We start from the raw sequence: 21,912 nt of genomic DNA, 5'->3' as shown, positions 1-21,912 counted from the left end.
CTCCCTACCTCAGCAGTACCAAGAAGCAGCTCAGGCCATAATATACAAAGGACTTGAAGCTAGAAAACACGAAGTCCGAGCCGCTTATGACAACTTTGAAACAGCTTCGAGAGTAGCGGCCTCAGGTATAAGTGCACGTCGCTGGGCATGTTTGAAAGCCTCTGAACTCAGACCTGAGGTACAGGAAAAACTGGTTGATTTGCCATGCATAGGTGACAACCTCTTTGGCTCAAAGGTACAGGATGCTGTGGCCCAACTGAAAGAACATATGGAAACCTTGTGTCAGCTGTCGTCAGTTCCGCAAGACTCTGCTGCATCATCATCTCGCAGTCCTCCAAGGAAGGAATCTCAAAATCCTTTCTACAGACAGAGACGTTACTACCCTCTAGCATCCAGGGGCAGATCTTCTCGTCCGCAGCAAAGATCTCAACCCAGGCAGCCTAGAGCTGCTAGGCCTCAACCTCCACTGCAGATGGGACCGGCTGCAGGTTTTTGAGGCCACCACCAGAGACCAAAGCCATATCCACAATGCAAAACCGACTCTTCCAGTAGGAGGCCGAGTTTCCTCCTACAACCATTGGTTACAGATAACAACAGACCAATGGGTACTCTCAATAATATCTTGAGGTTACCAGCTCAGTTTCCTCTCAACTCCAAGAGATTCTCCACCAAAACATCTTTCGTTAAACGAAAATCACATAATTCATCTACAAGCAGAATTTTTCACCCTTCTGAGGGCCAGAGCCGTAGAGCCGGTGCCCCGGTCTCAGCAGGGCAGAGGATTCTACTCCCGTTATTTCCTCATTCCAAAGAAAACCAGAGGCCTACGTTCCATCCTAGACCTCAGAAATCCCAACAAATTTCTGAAGAAAGAAAATCTCTAGGCACCATGCTTCCACTTTTTCAAACAGGAGATTGGCTTTGTTCTCTGGATCTACAAGACGCTTACGCTCACATTCCAATGTTCCCTCCTCATCGCAAGTATCTGCACTTCCTGGTGGGTCATCAACATTTCCAGTACAGAGTACTACCGTTCAGACTCGCTTCAGCTCCCAGAGTATTCACAAAATGCCTGGAGTAATAGCAGCACACTTACACAAGGAAAGTGTCCACGTCTTCCCTTATCTAGACGACTGGCTCATCAGAAGTTAATCTCAACAAGGAGCACTAACTTCTCTCAACCGAACAATTGCTCTACTTCACTCCATGGGTTTTCTCATCAATTATCAAAAGTCCCATCTCATTCCGTCTCACCTGCTTCAATTCATCGGAGCAGAATTGAACACCATCCTCTCAAAAGCCTTTCTACACGACGATTGGGCAGAGACACTTTCCCTATTGGCAAACTCGCTCCACTCTAAGAAACAAGCAACAGCTCATTAGATTCTAACCTTACTAGGCCACATGGCCTCCACAGTTCATGTCACTCCTATGGAAAAACTAGCCATGAGAATACCCAATGGACTTTAAGATCACAATGGATCCAAGCCATTCAACCATTGTCCTCTCCAATTCAAGTAACCCACCAGCTGCGTTCATCTCTACTTTGGTGGGCGAACAAGGACAACTTGCGCAAGGGCTTGCCCTTCCAACAACCAGTCCCACAGATAAATTTAACTACAGATGCATCCACCTTAGGTTGGGGTGCTCACATAGACAATCTCCAAACCCAAGGTACTTGGTCAAAACTTGAAGCAACATTTCAAATCAATATCTTGGAACTTCAAGCTATACGTTATGCGCTGCATGCATTCAAGGACTGCCTTTCACACAAGACTGTGCTGATTCAAACGGACAACACAGTAGCCATGTGGTACCTGAACAAACAGGGAGGTACAGGCTCGTATCTCCTTTGTCAAGAAGCCGCACAGATTTGGGACTGGGCCCTAACACACTCAATGTTTCTCCGGGCCACTTATCTGGAAGGCATTCACAACGTAGTAGCAGATTGCCTCAGTCGTCAGTTCCAACCACACGCGTGGTCCCTGGATCCCTTAGTAGCGACAAGGATATTTCAACGTTGGGGACAACCAACTATAGACTTCTTTGCTTCACATCTGAATCACAAAGTGGACAAATTCTGCGCTCTGCACAGACAGAAACACCAGCCAGCCAAGGACACCTTTGCTCGCCCTTGGAACTCAGGGCTGCTATACGTGTATCCTCCGATACCACTCATAACCAAAACTCTAGTGAAGCTACAACAGGACAAGGGGTCCATGATACTCATAACCCTATATTGGCCTCAACAAGTATGGTTTCCCATACTTCTAGACCTCTCGATCAGAGAACCAATTCGCCTGGGTGTAGCTCCCACTCTCATAGCTCAGGATCAGGGTCGGTTGCGCCATCCCAACCTTCAATCCCTATCCCTGACAGCATGGATGTTGAAACCTTGATCTTACAACCACTCAGTCTTTCAACCAATGTCCCTCAAGTGCTTATAGCTTCACGTAAACCTTCGACCCGAAAGAATTATTCTTTGAAATGGAAAAGGTTTATTTTGTGGTGCACGCAAAAGAACATAGACCCTTTCTCCTGCTCCACGCCTTCTCTACTAGACTATTTATGCCATCTTTCAGACTCTGGTCTCCAGACCTCATCTGTAAGAGTACATTGAAGTGCAATCTCAGCTTACCATAACAAGATGGGAGATGCACAAATATCCATACAACCTCTTGTCACCAGGTTTATGAGAGGTTTAACTCATCTTAAACCACCAATTCGACCACCTGTCACAGAATGGGACCTGAATCTGGTCTTAACAAGACTCATGCGTTCTCCTTTTGAACCCATGACTTCCTGTGATCCTAAATTTCTCACATGGAAGACTATCTTCCTTATAGCCATTACATCGGCTAGAAGGGTTAGTGAGTTACAAGCACTTGTCATGTACTCACCCTACACAAAATTCCTACATGACAGAGTGGTTCTCTGTACACATCCAAAATTCCTTCCCAAAGTAGTTATGGAATTCCACTTGAACCAATCCATAGTTTTGACCACATTCTTCCCAAGACCTCACTCTCACCAAGGAGAATGGGCCTTGCATACCTTGGACTGTAAACGTGCACTGGCTTTTTACTTAGACTGCACTGCAGTCCACAGAAAATCCACTCAACTCTTTGTATCTTTTGATCCAAACAAACCAGGTAATCCAGTGGGCAAACACACTCTCTCCAACTGGCTTGCAGATTGCATAAAATTCTGTTATGAAAAAGCAGGCCTTCCTCTCCAAGGGCGAGTAAAGGTGCATTCAGTAAGAGCAATGTCAACCTCAGTAGCACACTATTGTTCAGTGCCAATTCTTGACATATGTAAAGCAGCAACATAGAGTTATCTTCACACCTTTGCAGCTCATTACTGTTTGGACAAAGAATCTGTCAGACTGTTAGATGACCGAGGGGTTAAAGGGGCTCTTAGGGAATATAAGGCCATTGCAGAAAGACTAAATGAATTATTTGCTTCTGTGTTTACTAATGAGGATGTTGAGGAGATACCAGTTCCGGATATGGTTTTCAAGGGTGATGAGTCAGACGAAATGAACCAAATCACTGTGAACCAGGAAGATGTAGTAGGCCAGATTGACAAACTAAAGAGTAGCAAATCACATGGACCAGATGGTATGCATCCTAGGTACTGAAGGAACTAAAAAATAAATTTCTGATCTATTAGTTAAAATTTGTAACCTATCATTAAAATCATCCATTGTACCTGAAGACTGGAGGGTGGCCAGTGTAACCTCAATATTTAAAAAGGGCTCCAGGGGCAATCTGGGTAACTGTAGACCAGTGAGCCTGACATCAGTGCTGGGAAAAATAGTGGAAACTATTCTAAAGATCAAAATGGAACACAAAATGGAACACAAAATGGAACACAGTCAACTGTAGTGTCCGTTGCTGCTCGACGCCCTCACTCCGCCCTCTTTATCTCTGTGGCGACTCCCTCCGGGTCTGATGGATGGTTAGCTGCCGCAGAGTCTTCTTGCCATCTTCCTCCGGCGTCCCCGGACTGGCACAGCGCTGTGGATCCGCCATATTTCTGATGACGTAGGGCGCGTGCGCATGCTCCAATTGATGTACCAGCAAGGGCGCGAACCTCCGGGGTGTTCCCCTGAGATGACGTCATCCGCTTCCAATATAAAAGGTCTCAGAATTTGCTAATACATCGAGTTAGCAAGGGTTACTCTACCTAAGCAACTCTGCCTCCTCGGACTTACCAGGGGTACCCGCTCCTCGGGGGCCTTGCTCTCTTTTCTTTATTTCCTATTGCCGATAGGAACCTGTACTTGCTCCTCGAAGACCCATGTTCCTGAACACTCTGAAGATTCTCTACTGCCTGGAAGCTATCACAGATACAGACATTTGTGAGTTACCACCAGTCTCTCAGAGCTTTTCCTGGAACCAGGTACTCGCTCCTCGAGGGCCTAACCCTTTCCAACTACTTAGCTTCTTATAGACCTTATGTGAGTTTGTCATCCAGTTCTGGCTATGAACACAGTATCCTGTCTACTCACTATCTATAGTTTCTCTACAGCTCAACCCTGGGATCACTGTTCCAGTATCTGAGGGACTTCAGCCCTGCCGGGCATATCAGCTCACTACTGCCACCTCTGGTGGTTCTAATAACCTGTCTAATAAAAGATTTATCTGTGTCTGTCTCCGTACTCAAGCCTAGCCGGTGGTCCCTCTCAGGATATCCTTCTGGGGGCGCAGTCATCTGCTGTTGGCCCAAGGATCCACCTATCTACATTCCTCTGCAGCTGAGTGCCCTCTCGAAGCACTCCGTTGGTAACAGATTGCTACTTCTCTTCATCAGGAGTCTTCAGCAACAGATTCATAACAGATTGCTACTCCGCAGTCTAAATCCTAACAGATTGTTTACTATTCCCTCTACAGGAGCTGAGCATATCAGATTGCTACTCCTCCTTCCTCAGGAGCAGATCATAACAGTTTGCTAACTCCTCCCTCCACAGGAGTCAGAAGCATAACAGATGCTAACTCCTCCTTCCTCAGGAGCCGTTTCATACAGATTGCTAACTCCACCCTCCGTAGGAGCTAGTTCACAATAAGATTGCTAACTCCTCCTCCTTCAGGAGTCGAAGCATAACAGTCAACATACCTACAGTACCTGAATATAAACCGATGTGATATCTCAGATCGAATGTCGGTATATAAAAATAATAAATAAATACATAAATAAATAAATAAATAAATAACTAACCCTGGATTTACCCAAGGGAAGTCTTGCCTAACAAATCTGCTTCATTTTTTTGAAGGGGTTAATAAATATGTGGATAAAGGTGAACCGGTAGATATAGTGTATTTGGATTTTCAGAAGGCGTTGACAAAGTCCCTCATGAGAGGCTTCTAAGAAAACTAAAAAGTCATGGGCTAGGAGGCGATCTGCTTTCGTGGATTACAAATTGATTAAAAGACAGGAAACAGAGAGTAGGATTAAATGGTCAATTTTCTCAGAGGCAAAGGGTAAACAGTGAAATGCCTCAGGGATCTGTACTTGAACCGGTGCTTTTCAATATATTTATAAATGATCTGGAAAGGAATACGACGAGTGAGGTTATCAGATTTGCGGATGATACAAAATTATTCAGAGTAGTTAAATCACAAGCGGATTGTGATACATTACAGGAGGACCTTGCAAGATGAAGATTGTGCATCCAAATGATAGATGAAATTTAATGTGGACAAGTTCAAGGTGATGCATATAGGGGAAAAATAATCCATGCTGTAGTTACATAATGTTAAGTTCCATATTAGGAGCTACCACCCAGGAAAAGAATCTAGGTGTCATAGTGGATAATGCATTGAAATTGTCGGCTCAGTGTGCTGCTGCACTCAAAAAAGCAAACAGAATGTTAGGAATTATTAGGAAGAGAATGGAGAATAAAATGTAAAATGTCTTAATGCCTCTGTATCGCTCATGGTGAGCCGCACCTTTAATACTGTGTACAGTTCTGGTCACCACATCTCAAAAAAGATATAGTTGCACTGGAGAAGGTACAAAGAAGGGTGACCAAAATGATAAGGGGATGGAATGGCTCCACTATGAGGAAAGGCTAAAGAAGTTGGAGCTGTTTAGCTTGGAGAAGAGACAGCTGATAGAGGTGTAAAAAATCATGAGAGGTCTAGAACGGGTAAATGTGAATAGGTTATTTACTCTTTCAGAAAATGGAAAGACTAAGGGGCACTTCATGAAGTTAGCAACTAACACATTTAAAACTAATCGAAGAAAATTCTTGCTCTCTCAGTACACAATTAAGCTATGGAATTTGTTGCCAGATGATGTGGTTAGGACAGTTAGTGTAGCTGGGTTTAAAAAAGGGTTGGATAAGTTCTTGAAAAGAAGTCCATTAACTGCTATTAATCCAGTTTACTTAGGCAATAGCCATCACTATTTCTGACATTAGTAGCATGGGATCTACTTAATGTTTTGGGTGCTTGTCAGATAATTGTAACATAGATTAGCCACTGTTGGAAACAAGATGCTGGGCTTGATGGACCCTTGGTCTGACCCAGTATGGCAACTTCTTATATTCTTATATTATTTTTACAAAAAGCATACCACTTGGAAATTGAGTTTTTACCTCTTGCCATCAGTGCCATTTCATCAGCAACTTTAAGCTCCTTTTTAATTTGTTCTCTATTAAATCACAAAGTTAAAATATAATGATAGACTTGTAAACACACCCCCTCCCAAATGGTAATGAGGTAGTTGAAAAACCCTGTGTAGTTGCTGAAAGCTCAGAACATTTTATTTATTTATTTATAGCTTTTATATACCGACTTTCTTGATGCAAATCAAACCAACTCGGTTTACAGACAACAAAGATCTTAACAATAATGGTAACAATTAACAAGAGGTAATAAATAGAGGAAGAGAGGAAAGTTACAATAAAACAAGGGAGTACAACTGGGAGTTGGAAAAGAAAGTGGGGGTATAAAACAGTTGGTACTAATACCTAAATACCGAAATACTTGTGGGGATGCTTGTATAGTCTATCTCTGTTAGGGATGTGAATCGTTTTTTGACGATTTAAAATATCGTCCGATATATTTTAAATCGTCAAAAATCGTTAGGGCCACGATACAATACCAATTCCCCCGATTTATCGTTAAAAAATCGTAAATCGGGGGAAGGGGGAGGGCAGGAAAACCGGCACACTAAAACCCCCTAAAACCCACCCCCGACCCTTTAAATTAAATCCCCCACCCTCCCGAACCCCCGCCAAATGCTTTAAATTACCTGGGGATCCAGCGGTGGTCCAGAACGGCGGCGGTCCGGAACGGCCCCCTCAATTGAATCCTGTTGTCTTCAGCCGGCGCCATTTTGCAAAATGCCCGCCGCAAAATAGCTCAGACACTCATACCCGTGGCGATGGATCCACCAGTCGGGGGAAGGCTATGGTTCTTTGTGAACCAGTGGCCCAGTGTAACTTCAGACCAGTGAGTTCTTTCCATCGTCCTCTGAGCCCATTTTGGGGTCTGCGAGCACATCAGGAGGTGCTGCTCATGGAGTTCTCAACCCTCTTGATGGCCAGAGTGGTCGAGCCCATTCCACCAGGATAAAGAGGACAGGGAGTTTACTCCATTTACTTACTGACTTATTCACCTTGCACTAAGCTTTGTCATGACAGGGTAGTCTTGCGTATGTACCGTAAGATCCTGCATAAGGTGGTGACAGACTTCCATCTTAATCAGTCCATTGTCCTGCCAACATTCTTTCCCTGGCCCCATTCACACCAAGGTGAAGAAACCATGCATAGTTTGGACTGCAAGAGAACCTTAGCCTTCCATCTTAATCAGTTCATTGTCCTGCCAATATTCTTTCCCAGGCCCCATTCACACCGAGGTGAACAAACCATGCATAGTTTGGACTGTAAGAGACCCTTAGCCTTCCATCTAGAGTGGAAGGAAGCCCATAGACAGTCCACCAAACCTTTAGTTTCTTTTGATAGAAATAGGTTGGGTACTGCCATTACCAAACGGATACTATCGAATTGCATCTCCTTCTGTTACGCCCTAATGCACACAATAATGGCCCACCACATTTTAGAAAATGACCCTATGTGTTAGTTCAGGTCTGCCACTTGGGAATGCCCTGTGCTTTATGATAGTTTTAGCCACCATTACACATTTCACCATTACAAAAGTTAACGTTCTTCTGAGCTGACAGCGACAACCCCATAACAGGCCAAACGTAAAAGGTCGACATTTTCGTATAAGTGTTCATGTATTGTCATGGTCGATTAGGCTATATACCCATCTACATGCCTAATTGGGAAAATTTATCGAATTTCCTTTATTGAAAGTCAAAACAGTCACAAAAACTGTGAGTAACTAGCTCAACAAGTTATAATTCCCACCTATAGCATCATAACGCTTAGGTGCTTATTTTTGCTGGCCTTGTATAAAATCCTTTATTTGCTGCTTGTCCAGTAAAAAGAGTATTTTATTGTCATGCTGGACCCTCAATTTAGCAGGGAACAGCACTGCAAACCTGATCCCACATTTCTGCAGTTCAGAACAGGTTGCCAATAGCTCTTTGCTTTGTACTGCTACTCATACCAAGTAGTCGCGAAATAATAATAATTGTACCCCTTCATATTCCAGCGATCCCTTTGTTTGGTATGCCACTAGAATTTTCATTTTATCTGCCCAATTTAGAAAGTGAGCTAGTACTGGCCTGGTTGGTTGTTATTCTCTCTGACAGGACCTATCTAGTGTGCCTGCTCACATTTTGCAATGTGATTTTATTTATTTAGATTTTTATATTCCACTTCCGGCACTTCAAAGTGGATTACACTCAGGTACTATAGGCATTTCCCTATCTCCACAGGGTTTACAATCTAATTTTGTTCCAGAGGCAACAGAGGGTAAAGTGATCTGCCCAAGGTGACAAGAAGCAACTGTGGGATTTGAAAGCTGGTTTCCCTGGGTCATAGCCCGCTGCTCTAACCACTAAGCTACTCCTCCACTCCAAAGTTTCTGGAAACCATTTCTCAAAAAAGGAAGGAAGGCTCTCTCCTTTAGGGTCTCTGCAAGCCCAATTGCATGAAGATTATTGTGTCAATTTTGATTTTCTTGGTCTTCTATTCTTTCAGTTAGTGCTATGTTTTCTTTTTGTAAGGCCTCAATCTGTACATGCACTCGTGCATCATGATCTTCATGTGCTGACACTTTATATTCCACTTCCATTAGCCTCCATGCCTGTGATTCCATACCCTCTTTAATTTCATTAATTATAGACTGTATGTTGGATAATCTATCCAACCAGTGCCGCCGATATGTTTTTAGAGAAAGTAAGTATCATTTCCTCAGAGACCATCACCACTAAATGCTCAGACTCCAGTCTTGGGGAAGCTACTGCCATCTTAGTATAGATCTGCCAGCCTTTTTCACAAGTTGACCTATCCGGTTTAATACTCATATCCCATTTAGTACATATAACAAAAGAGTCCACCTGCTTTATAACTATTCTGGGATCTAGAATAATGTTTCTGAGAGGCAAGTAGGTCTACATTGTTTTCCTAGCGTGTAGCCAGATGGACACAGGACCAATGGGTTTTGTACTCCTCTGCTAGCAGATGGGAGACGGAGTCAGATTTCAAAGCTGACGTTCCCTAGATATACCCCTGCAGTGACGTCAGCTCTTCAGTATCTCTCCATCTCCTAGTAGATGTGGATGCTATCCCCACACTAGCACAGTGTTAGCGGCTTTGCAGCGCTAATACAAAGAAAGAAAGAAAATTATTACCTTCAATTTAAAGGAAGATCAAGCCCCGCTCTCCTGCAGTGATACCTAAGGGTCCCTCCCTAAGTTGAGAATTCCTGGGGCATTTCCGAGATCCCTCAGAGGTGTGCCTTTGTCCAGTAGCCGGTTGCCAGCATGGACTTAGCTGCTGAAGCAGCTGAAAGGCAGCAGGTGCAGAAGCCGAGTGCAGCTGTGAAGGTCAAAGCCCTCTACCCCCCGCAGCTGGAGACCATCTGTGTACTCAGCCGGTAAGCGCTGAGACCAGGTAAGTAGAGAAGAACTCCTCCCATCCAGAGACGTGGAAGGGCTTTGGCAAGTCTTTCCTCCGGTCTCCTTACTCGGTGTGCCATACCGATGTCAATCCTGATTTCTGTTTGGGGTGAGGGAAGGAGGTTCCGAGCAGGTTGAGCGGCCTCCTCGATGAGCTGGGCCCTGATTTTGGCTCGGTCGACTCTCCACATTGTGACCAGCGGCGGCGCCATCTTACGTGCGATTTGGTGCGGCGTCATTTTTCCTCTCCGACAGTACACGTGGTGCGTGCCGGCCTGTGCGTCTAACGTGCGCACAAATATGCGCATAGCTACACGTATAACTGCACGCATAACTTTGTGCATAACCGTGCGCATAACTGCTCGCATAACTGGCCACTTACACATACGCTCGCCGATGTGTGATAGGCAATAATCAGCTAAACGCACAATCCACAAGCTATGGCCCCGGCAGCAATGAAGCTCAGGCAACACTCTCTCTGCGCGGCCTGCCATGCTAGAACTGCACAGTATGGGGTAGATTTTCAAAAAACGCGAATAGGCGTACTTTTGCTGGCGCATCAGGTGCAAGCAAAAGTACGCTGGATTTTAGTAGATACGCGCGGAGCCGCGCGTATCCACTAAAATCCTGGATCGGCACGCGCAAGGCTATGAATTCTGTATAGCCGGCGCGCGCCGAGCCGCGCAGCCTACCCCCATTCCCTCCGAGGCCGCTCCGAAATCGGAGCAGCCTCGGAGGGAGCTTCCTTTTGCCCTCCCCTCACCTTCCCCTCCCTTCCCCTACCTAACCCACCCACCCGGCCCTGTCTAAGCCCCCCCCTTACCTTTGTCAGGGGATTTACGCCTCCCGGAGGGAGGCGTAAATCCCCGCGGGCCGCTAGCGCGCCGGGACGCGACCTGGGGGCGGGTCCGGCGGGCGCGGCCACGCCCCCGGACCACCCGGGCCTTAGCCACGCCCCTGGGCCCACCCCCAGAACGCTCCCGACACGCCCCGAAAACGCCACGCGGTTCGGGCCCGCCCCCCGACACGCCCCCCTCCGAAAACCCCGGGATTTACGCGAGTCCCGGGGCTCTGCGCGCGCCGGTAGGCTTATGTAAAATAGGCTCACCGGCGAGCAGGGCTCTTAAAATCCGCCCCTGTGGCTGGATTTGATGCTTATGTTAGTTGAGTACACTGGTGGTCTCAAGTTTTAATCCAGTTTTGTTAACCAAGGGTTTAAACAAGTTGTATCCAAATTCTAATCAAGTTATTTGATATATATGTCCACAGTGCTTTTAAAGAGAATACTGAAGAGCTGAGGTCACTGCAGGGGTATATCTAGGGTGACATCAGCTTTGAAATCTGACTCCGTCTCCCATCTGCTAGCAGAGGAGCCCATAACCCACTGGTCCTGAGTCCATCTGTCTACACTAAGGAAAACTAAATTATCAGGTAAGTAATGTCTCCATTTCGGATGGGGGTTCACGGAGCTAACCCTTCACACATCTGTCTAAGCAGCTTCCATCACCGGAAGCCCAAAACTGCATTTTAATGCAAATTCTGTGGGCGCTTTTACTCATCAGTTTTCAAAAGGAAAGTACCGGTATGTGCATACTTTCTCTTTCAAGACTGCCTAGTGAAAAAGTTACCCTTTAGAGATTTGAACCTGCCTTTGCTGCAGCTACTATTTTCCTAAAAAAGAACATGTCTAGTTTTGAAAATGCAAAAGTACGTGCATTGTTTTATTCTCTGCCCTAACCCCTCTCCTAAGAATGCCTTTGTTCAGTGCAGGTAAATATGTGCATTGTGGCACAACACATGTACTATTTCCCACAAACAGGGTGGGCAATTTTCAAAAAGTTCTTTTACCCAGCTAAATGGCTTTTGAAAATTGCTCTCTAATTATACATCACTTTAATTTTCTTATAAGAAATGCAATCAAGAAAATTTAATAAATGAAATTTAACCTAAACTTTTTAAAATTGCCCTCATCATATATATAAATGCAGAACTTCAGTTATCAAAATTTTTACGTTTTTACTTACTGTCCCTATCTTTATTAGAAGAAGAGCCAACAAAACTAACTGAGAAAATTTTACCACTAAAAACCATCAAGAAAATTCAAGGCAGGCTTGTTTATAAAAGGGTTTTAATAATCATCAGTGAATTCTGTGATTTCCCTAGAGCTGTTTCTCTTATGCTTGTTCAAGTGGCCACTAAAAGACGGTAACTTTCGAACCAGCATATGTCGGCCTGCACACAGGGACACGGCTATTTTTTAACATATGCTTGCATATGCGCACATATTATAAAATAGCTGGCCACGTGCACATGTGCACCAAATTTTAAGTGGGCGCGTGCTTGTGCAATGCAAATGCCTTTTCTACCAAGTAAATCGGATTTTTTTAAAAGAGGTGGTGGCTAATACTATTCCCACTTTTACCAGTTTGTCCCCAATTCACTCAGTTAAGAGAAAGGTCCTCTAAACCCTCCTAGTTTAATAGCCTTCACTCGCCCAAGTTAACCCCAACCCTTAAAACCCTGCAGATCTGCCTATTTTTCTTTAGCTTACACATCTTTCATAGCAGAAGTAAAATTACATTGCAGGGGTATTTGGCGTGAACCAGATTGTGTAAGCATTTACGCACACATCTCAGGTTCATGCCCTGAAGTGCCCATGTCATCACCCAGACCATGCCCATGCCCCACACCTTTTTAACAACTTTCAAGATGGGTGTGCTGCCGGAGATATGTGCATATCTCGTTGGCTTTTAAAATCCACTCATGGTGCGCGAGCCTGACATTCTCACATTCCCTAAATTATGCACATGCCGGGCTTTTTAAAATTTACCTTAAAAAATATAAAATATGGAAATAAATTCAGCCCTAAAGAATCTTTGTATTGACTTACAAATCATTTTCTTTCACTTCTTTATTAATTGCAATGATAACTACCACTAGTTAACTTTGCAGTACAGGAATATATTAGGGATGTGAATCGTTTTTTGATGATTTAAAACAATCGTCAGATATATTTTAAATCGTCAAAAATCGTTAGAGCCGCGATACAATAACAATTCCCCCAATTTATCGTCAAAAAATTGTAAATCGGGGGAGGGCGGGAAAACCGGCACACCAAAACAACCCTAAAACCCACCCCGACCCTTTAAAACAAATCCCCCACCCTCCCGAAACCCCCCAAAATGTTTTAAATTACCTGGGGTCCAGTGGGGGGTCCCGGCGCGATCTCCCGCGATCTCCCGCTCTCGGGCCACGGCTGCGTTAATAGAAATGGCGCCGGTGGCCCTTTGCCCTTACCATATGACAGGGCAAAGGTAGCGCCGGCGCCATTTTGGTTCCTGTCACCCGACGTCACGCGTGCAGGAGATCGCTCCCGGACCCCCGCTGGACCCCCAGAGACTTTTGGCCAGCTTGGGGGGGCCTCCTGACCCCCACAAGACTTGCCAAAAGTCCAGCGGGTGTCCGGGAGTGACCTCCTGCACTCGCGCCGTATTGCCAATATTCAAAATGGCGCCGTATGACATAGTGAGGGCAAAGGTAGCGCCGGCACCATTTTGAATATTGGCAATACGGCGCGAGTGCAGGAGGTCACTCCCGGACCCCCGCTGGACTTTTGGCAAGTCTTGTGGGGGTCAGGAGGCCCCCCCAAGCTGGCCAAAAGTCCCTGGGGGTCCAGCGGGGGTCCGGGAGCGATCTCCTGCACTCGTGACGTTGGGTGACAGGAACCAAAATGGCGCCGGCGCTACCTTTGCCCTGTCATATGGTAAGGGCAAAGGGCCACCGGCGCCATTTCTATTAACGCAGCCGTGGCCCGAGAGCGGGAGATCGCGGGAGATCGCGCCGGGACCCCCCGACTGGACCCCAGGTAATTTAAAACATTTTGGGGGGGTTCGGGAGGGTGGGGGATTTGTTTTAAAGGGTCGGGGTGGGGTTTAGGGTTGTTTTGGTGTGCCGGTTTTCCCGCCCTCCCCCGATTTACTCGCGCTGTATTGCCAATATTCAAAATGGCGCCGGCGCTACCTTTGCCCTCACTATGTCATATGACCCATATGACATAGTGAGGGCAAAAGTCATACGACCTGTATGACATAGTGAGGGCAAAAGTAGCGCCGGCGCCATTTTGAATATTGGCAATACGGTGCGAGTGCAGGAGGTCGCTCCCGGACCACCGCTGGACTTTTGGCAAGTCTTGTGGGGGTCAGGAGGCCCCCCCAAGCTGGCCAAAAGTCCCTGGGGGTCCAGCGGGGGTCCGGGAGCGATCTCCTGCACTCGTGACGTCGGGTGACAGGAACCAAAATGGCGCCGGCGCTACCTTTGCCCTGTCATATGGTAAGGGCAAAGGGCCACTGGCACCATTTCTATTAACGCAGCCGTGGCCCGAGAGCGGGAGATTGCGGGAGATCGCGCCGGGACCCTCCCACTGGACCCCAGGTAATTTAAAACATTTTGGGGGGGGTTCGGGAGGGTGGGGGATTTGTTTTAAAGGGTCGGGGTGGGGTTTAGGGTTGTTTTGTTGTGCCGGTTTTCCCGCCCTCCCCCAATTTACGATTTTTTATGATTTAAAAAAAAAACCAAAAAACAAGACGATCAGATTTCCCTCCCCCCCAGCCAAAATCGATTGTTAAGACGATCGATCACACGATTCACATCCCTAGAATATATTGTTAAACTGTTTTACTAATGCTGCTTTCACATTCAGTAACTTCTAGGGTTGCATTGAAAGAGTAATTATTTATGCATGCTGATTCCAATAAAAGAAAAACAAAAATTTCTGAAATATTGGAGAGAAAATAGCAAAAAGTGTGAAATTACTTGATGTAGAAGAAACTGAATTTTGTTTTTAAATGAAGGAAGAACAAATAGGAGATTGTAAAGGAAATTTTATAAAGTCTCCTTCTCCCTACCCATTTGCTCCTTAAGTCATTTGAATATCAGCCTCATAATTAATAATATATGATCCCACTGTTACTAGAAGAAGAGGTATTACAACCCGAAATTAGAATCATTTTATTGTTCCAAGATGGCATCAATAATAGTCAAAAAGTGGAATTTTATTTGGGGTTTTTACACTATAAATAAGTGTTTTATTCATATATTACATCCTATCTGGAAAACTAATAAACTTTTCATTATATTATTTTTATATGTTTATGTTTGAAACAGGCAAATGTGATCAGAAGATCAGTATCTTCCATTGACTTCACTGTTTACAAGGAAAAATTGGTGAAGTTGTCTTCAGATTTCCAAACCAGCATGACAGAGTTAGAGATCCAGAAGCAAAAGCTAGCTCATTCTAAGGTTCTGACAGTTCCTGAAAGACTCTCCTCTTCTCTGCCCAATGAAATCCTAACTGATGAAACTTCTTCATTAAAGTGGCCTGAATTTTCTCTGACTAAACAAGAGTATGCTGTTGAGATGATGTCACTTGTTGAGGCAGCAAAGAAAGCTGGGACTAAGTATATTGTTTTCCCCCCAAAAAAGAGAAAAACTGGATCTTTGAAAATGCTCAATCCTCAGAAACTACAAGCTGTGCTTGAAAAATTAAACCAGCCTCCAAGAATTCTTAAGAGGTTTTGTATAAATGAACTATGTGTTTTGCAGTTATAGTGTGCATTTAAACACCCATTTGGTTAATTTTTAAGTTTAACCTTTGTGAATGGTGAAATGCTTCAACTTGGGATTTCAACATTGCTGACTAAAATGTCAGGCTAAAATAACCTCCTGCAAGAACAGTAGAATGCAAAGGTTTAGGCAATCATGGGCAAATTGTATGTTTCAAACAGTTTCAGGCTTATCAAGGTTTTATTTTACATATATTAGAACAGTGGTTCCCAACCCTGTCCTGGGGATCCCCCAGCCAGTCAAGTTTTCATGATATCCACAATGAATATGCATGAGAGAAAATTTGCATATGGGAGCCAATCAATCTAGGGACCTCCCCAGACCTCATCATGCACGATCAGGGCAGGCTGCACCATCCCAACCTCCAGGCCTTTTCCTTCATGGCTTGGATGTTGAGAGGGTAAACTTACATATCCTGGAGGTATGTCGTGTCCTGGTGGAATCCAGGAGGCCTTCCACTAGGAAGTCTTTCGGTCTGATGTGGAAAGATTCTCCATTTGATGTGATCAGCATGTCTTGCATCCATTCTCCTGCTCCACCTTGAAGTTTCTTGATTACCTTCTGCACCTCTCAGAGGCTGGCCAGAAGACCAACTCCATCAGAGTCCATCTCAGTGATATTGGGGCCTACCACCGAGAGGTAGGCCCCAATGCACCCTATTGTGCCCCAATGCACCCTATTGTGCCCTAATGCAGCCTATTGTGAGGTGCTTTATGCGGGGCCTGCTTCAGCTGAAGCCTCTGCTAAGGCCCCCCCACTGTCTCCTGGGACCTCAGCGTGGTCTTGGTCCAGCTTATGAAGGGTCCGTTTGAGCCTCTGCGCTCCTGTGACCTGAAGTATCTGTCCTGGAAGGTCATCTTCTTGGTAACGGTCACCTACCTTCAAGCTTTGGTGTCATATCCACCTTATACGAAGTTCTTTCACGATATGGTGGTTCTGCGTACGCACCAAGTTCCTGCTGAAGGTGGTCGTGGAATTCCATCTGAATCAGTCCATTGTCCTGCTCACCTTTTTTCCCAAGCCGCATTCATACCAGAGTGAATGGGCTCTGCGCAGTCTGGATTGCAAGAGAGCCTTAGCCTTCTACCTGGAGTGGACAGCAGACCACAGACAGTCCACGCAGCTCGTCATCTCTTTTGATAAAAACCGTTTGGCAGTTGCCGTTGGCAAGCAGACTCTATCCTCCTGGATAGCATATTGCATTTCTTTCTGCTATGCGCAGGCTGGACTGCAGCTTGGGGGCCTTGTCAGGGCTCATTCTGTTAAAGCCATGGCAGCTTCGGTGCCCCCCTTGTGAGTGGTCCCCTTGGATGAGATCTGTAAGGCTGTGACATGAAGTTCCCTCCACATCTTCACCTTGCACTACTGTCTGGACAGAGACAGCTGACATGACAATATTTTCAGTCAGTCTGTCCTCCGGAATCTCTTTCAGCTCTGAAATCCAACTCTTCCAGCCTCAGGTCCATTGTTTGGGTTCAGGCTGACTCCCTCTTTTACCATCAGCACCAGTGTTGTTGTGCCCGTTGGAACCTGGTTAGGTGGTGTTGGTCCTATAGTTGTTCAGGAGCAGCCTGTAGCTAGGTATTCACCCATATGTGAGGACTACCATCCTGCTTGTCCTAGGAGAAAGCAGAGTTGCTTACCTGTAACAGGTGTTCTTTTAGGACAGCAGGAAACATGCCAGCCATCCCACGGAGTTGGGTTTCTGTTCAGTTTGTTATTTTATTTTTTCTTAATTCTATATTATGAGACTGAAGAGGGACCCTGCATAGACATGTGGATAGTGGCATGCTGAGCATGCTCAGCGTGCCTAGTCAAAGTTCTAGAAACTTTGACAAAAGTTTTCTGTGCTGGGTTCCATCTGATGGTGCCACCCATATGTGTGGACTAACAGTCTGTCCTAGGAGAACACCTATTACAGGTAAGCAACTCTGCTTTGTCAGAAGTTGAAAAAATGAGCTGGGCTAGTGGCTCAGTGGAAATTCTGTGTACTGCCTTACAGATTTGATTCTGATACCAGGACACTCACATTTACAGCCACTGGGAGTAGGAAATCCCAACTATTGCTCAATGGCCATACCTAGTTGCCAGACTCAGAATCCACAATACTTTATTCCAGAGCCAGCTGTGGTCTGTGGCCCATGGCTGAGGACTATCACTGCAATGAATGGACTAAATAATAGGGATGTGAATCGTATTTCTGACGATTGAAAATATCATACGATATTTTCAAAATCGTCAGAAATCGGGGGCTCCCCAAAACCGATAGGACCATTAGATGACCGAGGGGTTAAAGGAGCTCTTAGGGAAGATAAGGCCATTGCAGAAAGACTAAATTAATTCTTTGCTTCCGTGTTTACTAATGAGGATGTTGGGGAGATACCAGTTCCAGAGATGGTTTTCAGGGGTGATGAGTCAGATGAACTGAACAAAATCACTGTGAACCTGGAAGATGTAGTAGCCAGAGTGACAAACTAAAGAGTAGCAAATCACCTGGACTGGATGGTATGCATCCTAGGGTACTGAAGGAACTCAAAAATGAAATTTTTGATCTATTAAAATCATCCATTGTATCTGAAGACTGGAGCGTGGCTAATGTAGCCCCAATATTTAAAAAAGGTAACTAGAGACCAGTGAACCTGAGTTCAGTACCTGGAAAAATAGTGAAAACTATTCTCAAGATCAAAATCAAAGAGCATATAGAAAGACATGGTTTAATGGAACACAGTCAACATGGATTTACCCAAGGGAATTCTTGTCTAACAAATCTGCTTCATTTTTTTGAAGGGGTTAATAAACATGTGAATAAAGGTGAACCGGTAGATGTAGTGTAGTTGGATTTTCAGAAGGCGTTTGACAAAGTCACTCATGAGAGGCTTCTAAGAAAACTAAAAAGTCATCGGATAGGAGGTGATGTCCTTTCGTGGATTACAAACTGGTTAAAAGACAGGAAACAGAGAGTAGGATTAAATGGTCAATTTTCTCAGTGGAAAAGGGTAAACAGTGGAGAGCCACAGAGATCTGTACTTGGACAGGTGCTTTTCAATATATCTATAAATGATCTGGAAAGGAATACGATGAATGAGGTTATCATATTTGCGGATGATACAAAATTATTCAGAGTAGTTAAATCACAAGCAGATTGTGATACATTACAGGAGGACCTTGCAAGACTGGAAGATTGGGCATCCAAATGGCAGATTAAATTTAATGTGGACAAGTGCAAGGTGATGTATATATATACCCTTGCTGTAGTTACACAATGTTAGGTTTCATATTAGGAAAAAGATCTAGGCATCATGGTGGATAATACTTTAAAATCGTCGGCTCAGTGTGCTGCAGCATTAAAAAAAGCAAACAGAATGTTAGGGATTATTAGGAAGGGAATGGTTAATAAAACGGAAAATGTCATAATGCCTCTGTATCGCTCCATGGTGAGACCGCACCTTGAATACTGTGTACAGTTCTGGTCGCCGCATCTCAAAAAAGATATAGTTGTGATGGAGAAGGTACAGAGAAGGGCAACCAAAATGATAAAGGGGATGGAACAGCTCCTCTATGAGGAAAGGCTGAAGAGGTTAGGGCTGTTCAGCTTGGAGAAGAGAAGGCTGAGGGGGGATATGATAGAGGTCTTTAAGTTCATGAGAGATCTTGAATGAGTAGATGTGAATCGGTTATTTATACTTTTGAATAATAGAAGGACTAGGGGGCATTCCATGAAGTTAGCAAGTAGCACATTTAAGACTAATCGGAGAAAATTCTTTTTCACTCAACCCACAATAACGCTCTGGAATTTGTTGCTAGAGCATGTGGTTAGTGCAGTTAGTGTAGCTGGGTTAAAAAAGGGTTTGGATAAGTTCTTGGAGAAGACCATTAACTTCTATTAATCAAGTTTACTTAGGGAATAGCCACTGCTATTAATTGCATCAGTAGCATGGGATCTTCTGAGAGTTTGGGTAATTGCCAGGTTGTTGTGGCTTGGTTTGGCCTCTGTTGGAAACAGGATGCTGGGCTTGATGGACCCTTGGTCTGACCCAGCATGGCAGATGCACAGTTTTAGGGTTGGGCCTATGGGCCCCAGTATGGATCCATCCTCCTTTTCCTGGGTGGAATCTTTTTTTCCGGGGTCTTCAGATCTTTCTGCAGGGTTGCCCAGCAGAGCTGTGAATCACTTCTAAGTTGCATTTGCATCATTGTGGTTCCCACCTTTCATCTACTGCGTGCAAGCATCGTAGTGAGCCGGTCCCTGGTGATGTTCATGAGGATGTGGATAAGAATTTGTTGGATGACTCCGATGAGGATTAGTAAATTCCTCTGGATCTGGAGCCATGTAAGACTCTGCTCTGATTCTTTCACAGAGATATATTGCCAAGTCTGTTGTCAGACTCTGAAGATGCTTGGTGTGGCTTGGGGTAACTTTTCAAGTGTGCCAAAGAAGAAGCCCATATTGGTCATCCTACACAAGGTGTCATGTTTCTTTCCCCTCGATGCGATTCAAGAGTTGATTGACCTTGAATGGAGCACTCCTAAAGTTAACTTTAAAAGGAGTGTGCTTTAGCAGGATAGTACCCCTTGGATTGAAGACAAAAGAACATTTGCAATCCCCAAAGGTGGCTACCTTGGTATCTGCTGTTACCATGTGAACCACCATCTTGATATAAGGAGGGCAGTTCTAAAAGATGCTCAAGATAGGTGTATAGAGGCTATCCTTACACAAAACTTTGAAACCATGGTGATGAATTTGCAGATTGCGTCTTGTTGCTTCCTGGTAGCTCGGATTGGTTTGCGTCTCTCTCACGAGACACAATGACTGGGGTCTGATGACAGATCAGTATAGAACTGGGGGCTGCATTCTTAGCTGATGTGGGCTGTGACTTGGTGTGGATGGCCGCTAGACAGGTGGCTTCCATCATATGGGCCGATACAGTAAAAATCGTGGGAGAGCGGGCGAGTGCCCGCTCTCCTGTGCGCACAATACAGTAAATTAATTTATTTAAATTAGGGTCCACAGTAAAAAAGGCGCTAGGGACACTAGCGCGTCCCTAACGCCTCTTTTTGGACAGGAGCAGCGGCTGTCAACAGGTTTGACAGCCGACGCTCAATTTTGCCGGCATTGGTTCTCGAGCCCGCTGACAGCCACGGGTTCGGAAACCAGACGCTGGCAAAATTGAGCATCCGGTTTTCAACCTGTGAGCCGCGGGCCCATTTTAAATTTTTTTATTTTTTACTTTTTTTACTTTTTAAGTTTTTACTGCTTTTCTATGCACTTCCCCGGCGCCGGCAGAAAGGTAGGCGTTAATTTCTTAATGTAAAATGTGCGGCTTGGCTGCACGTTTTACTTACTGTATCGCGTGGAAATGACTAATAGGGCCATCAACATGCATTTGCATTACCCCTTACTGAATAAGGGGTAAAGCTAGCGCGTCGAAAATGCGCGTCCAAATGCCGGTTAACAGTGCGCTCCGTTGGAGCGCAATGTACTGTATCGGCCTGATAGTGATTAGACACCATATGTGGCTACAAATTTGGTTGGCAGACCGAGTTTGCAAGTCCAATCTTACCTTTCAGGGTTCTTTTTTATTTGTGTCCTTAAGGAGGAGCCTCTACTCAAAAGCCTCATCCCTTTGGAAGATCTCAATTCTTTCAGCCTAGAAAGCCTCATAAGGATGCAGGTTCCAGAACCGAAGCTCCTCGATGTGGGGACTCATCTACAGAAGTGGGTCTAGATTATGACAGACCAGTGGGTCCTAGAGATGATAAGGGACAGCTATGCTCTGGAATTCCTCTAGATTCCTCTGGATGCTTTTATAGTCTCCCTGTGCAACTCTGCAGAAGAGAGTGGCAGTGGAGTCTATCTTTAGGAGGCTTTTGGTCTTGAGGGCACTATTCCCTTATTCTGCATTCCCAAGAAGGAGGAGGGGTCCTTTGACCAATCCTGGATCTTAAGGAAGTTAATCATCTTTGGCATTTGACTCATTTCTGGATGGAAACTCTGCATTCCATAATAATGGCAGCACAAGGAAGGGAGTTTCTCACGTTTTAGATCTGATGAGGTCATATCTACACATTTACCAGGAACATCAGCGTTTCCTGAGCCTTGCCATTCTGGGCCAACATTATCATGTTTAGGCTCTATCTTTCCGGCTGGTGATTGCTCTCGGTACCTTCTCCAAGGTCATGGTGGTAGTAGTGGCATCTCTGCGCAAAGAAGGCATCCTGGTATATTCATATCTGAACGACTTACAGCCA

General features: G+C 45.0%; 1 protein-coding gene across 1 annotated transcript in view; it reads left to right on the top strand.

Annotated features, from left to right (window-relative positions):
* The window catches only part of TTC6 (tetratricopeptide repeat domain 6), an 832,741-nt gene that overhangs the window by 297,540 nt on the left and 513,289 nt on the right, over positions 1–21,912 (top strand). The window contains exon 11 of the mRNA XM_029598902.1: positions 15,205–15,611. Within this exon, the coding sequence (XP_029454762.1) occupies positions 15,205–15,611 (407 nt within the window). The remainder of the gene's footprint in view (positions 1–15,204; positions 15,612–21,912) is intronic.

Source organism: Rhinatrema bivittatum, chromosome 4, assembly GCF_901001135.1.
Source record: "Rhinatrema bivittatum chromosome 4, aRhiBiv1.1, whole genome shotgun sequence".
NCBI lineage: Eukaryota > Metazoa > Chordata > Amphibia > Gymnophiona > Rhinatrematidae > Rhinatrema > Rhinatrema bivittatum.
This window is presented reverse-complemented; position numbering and strand designations above follow the sequence as displayed.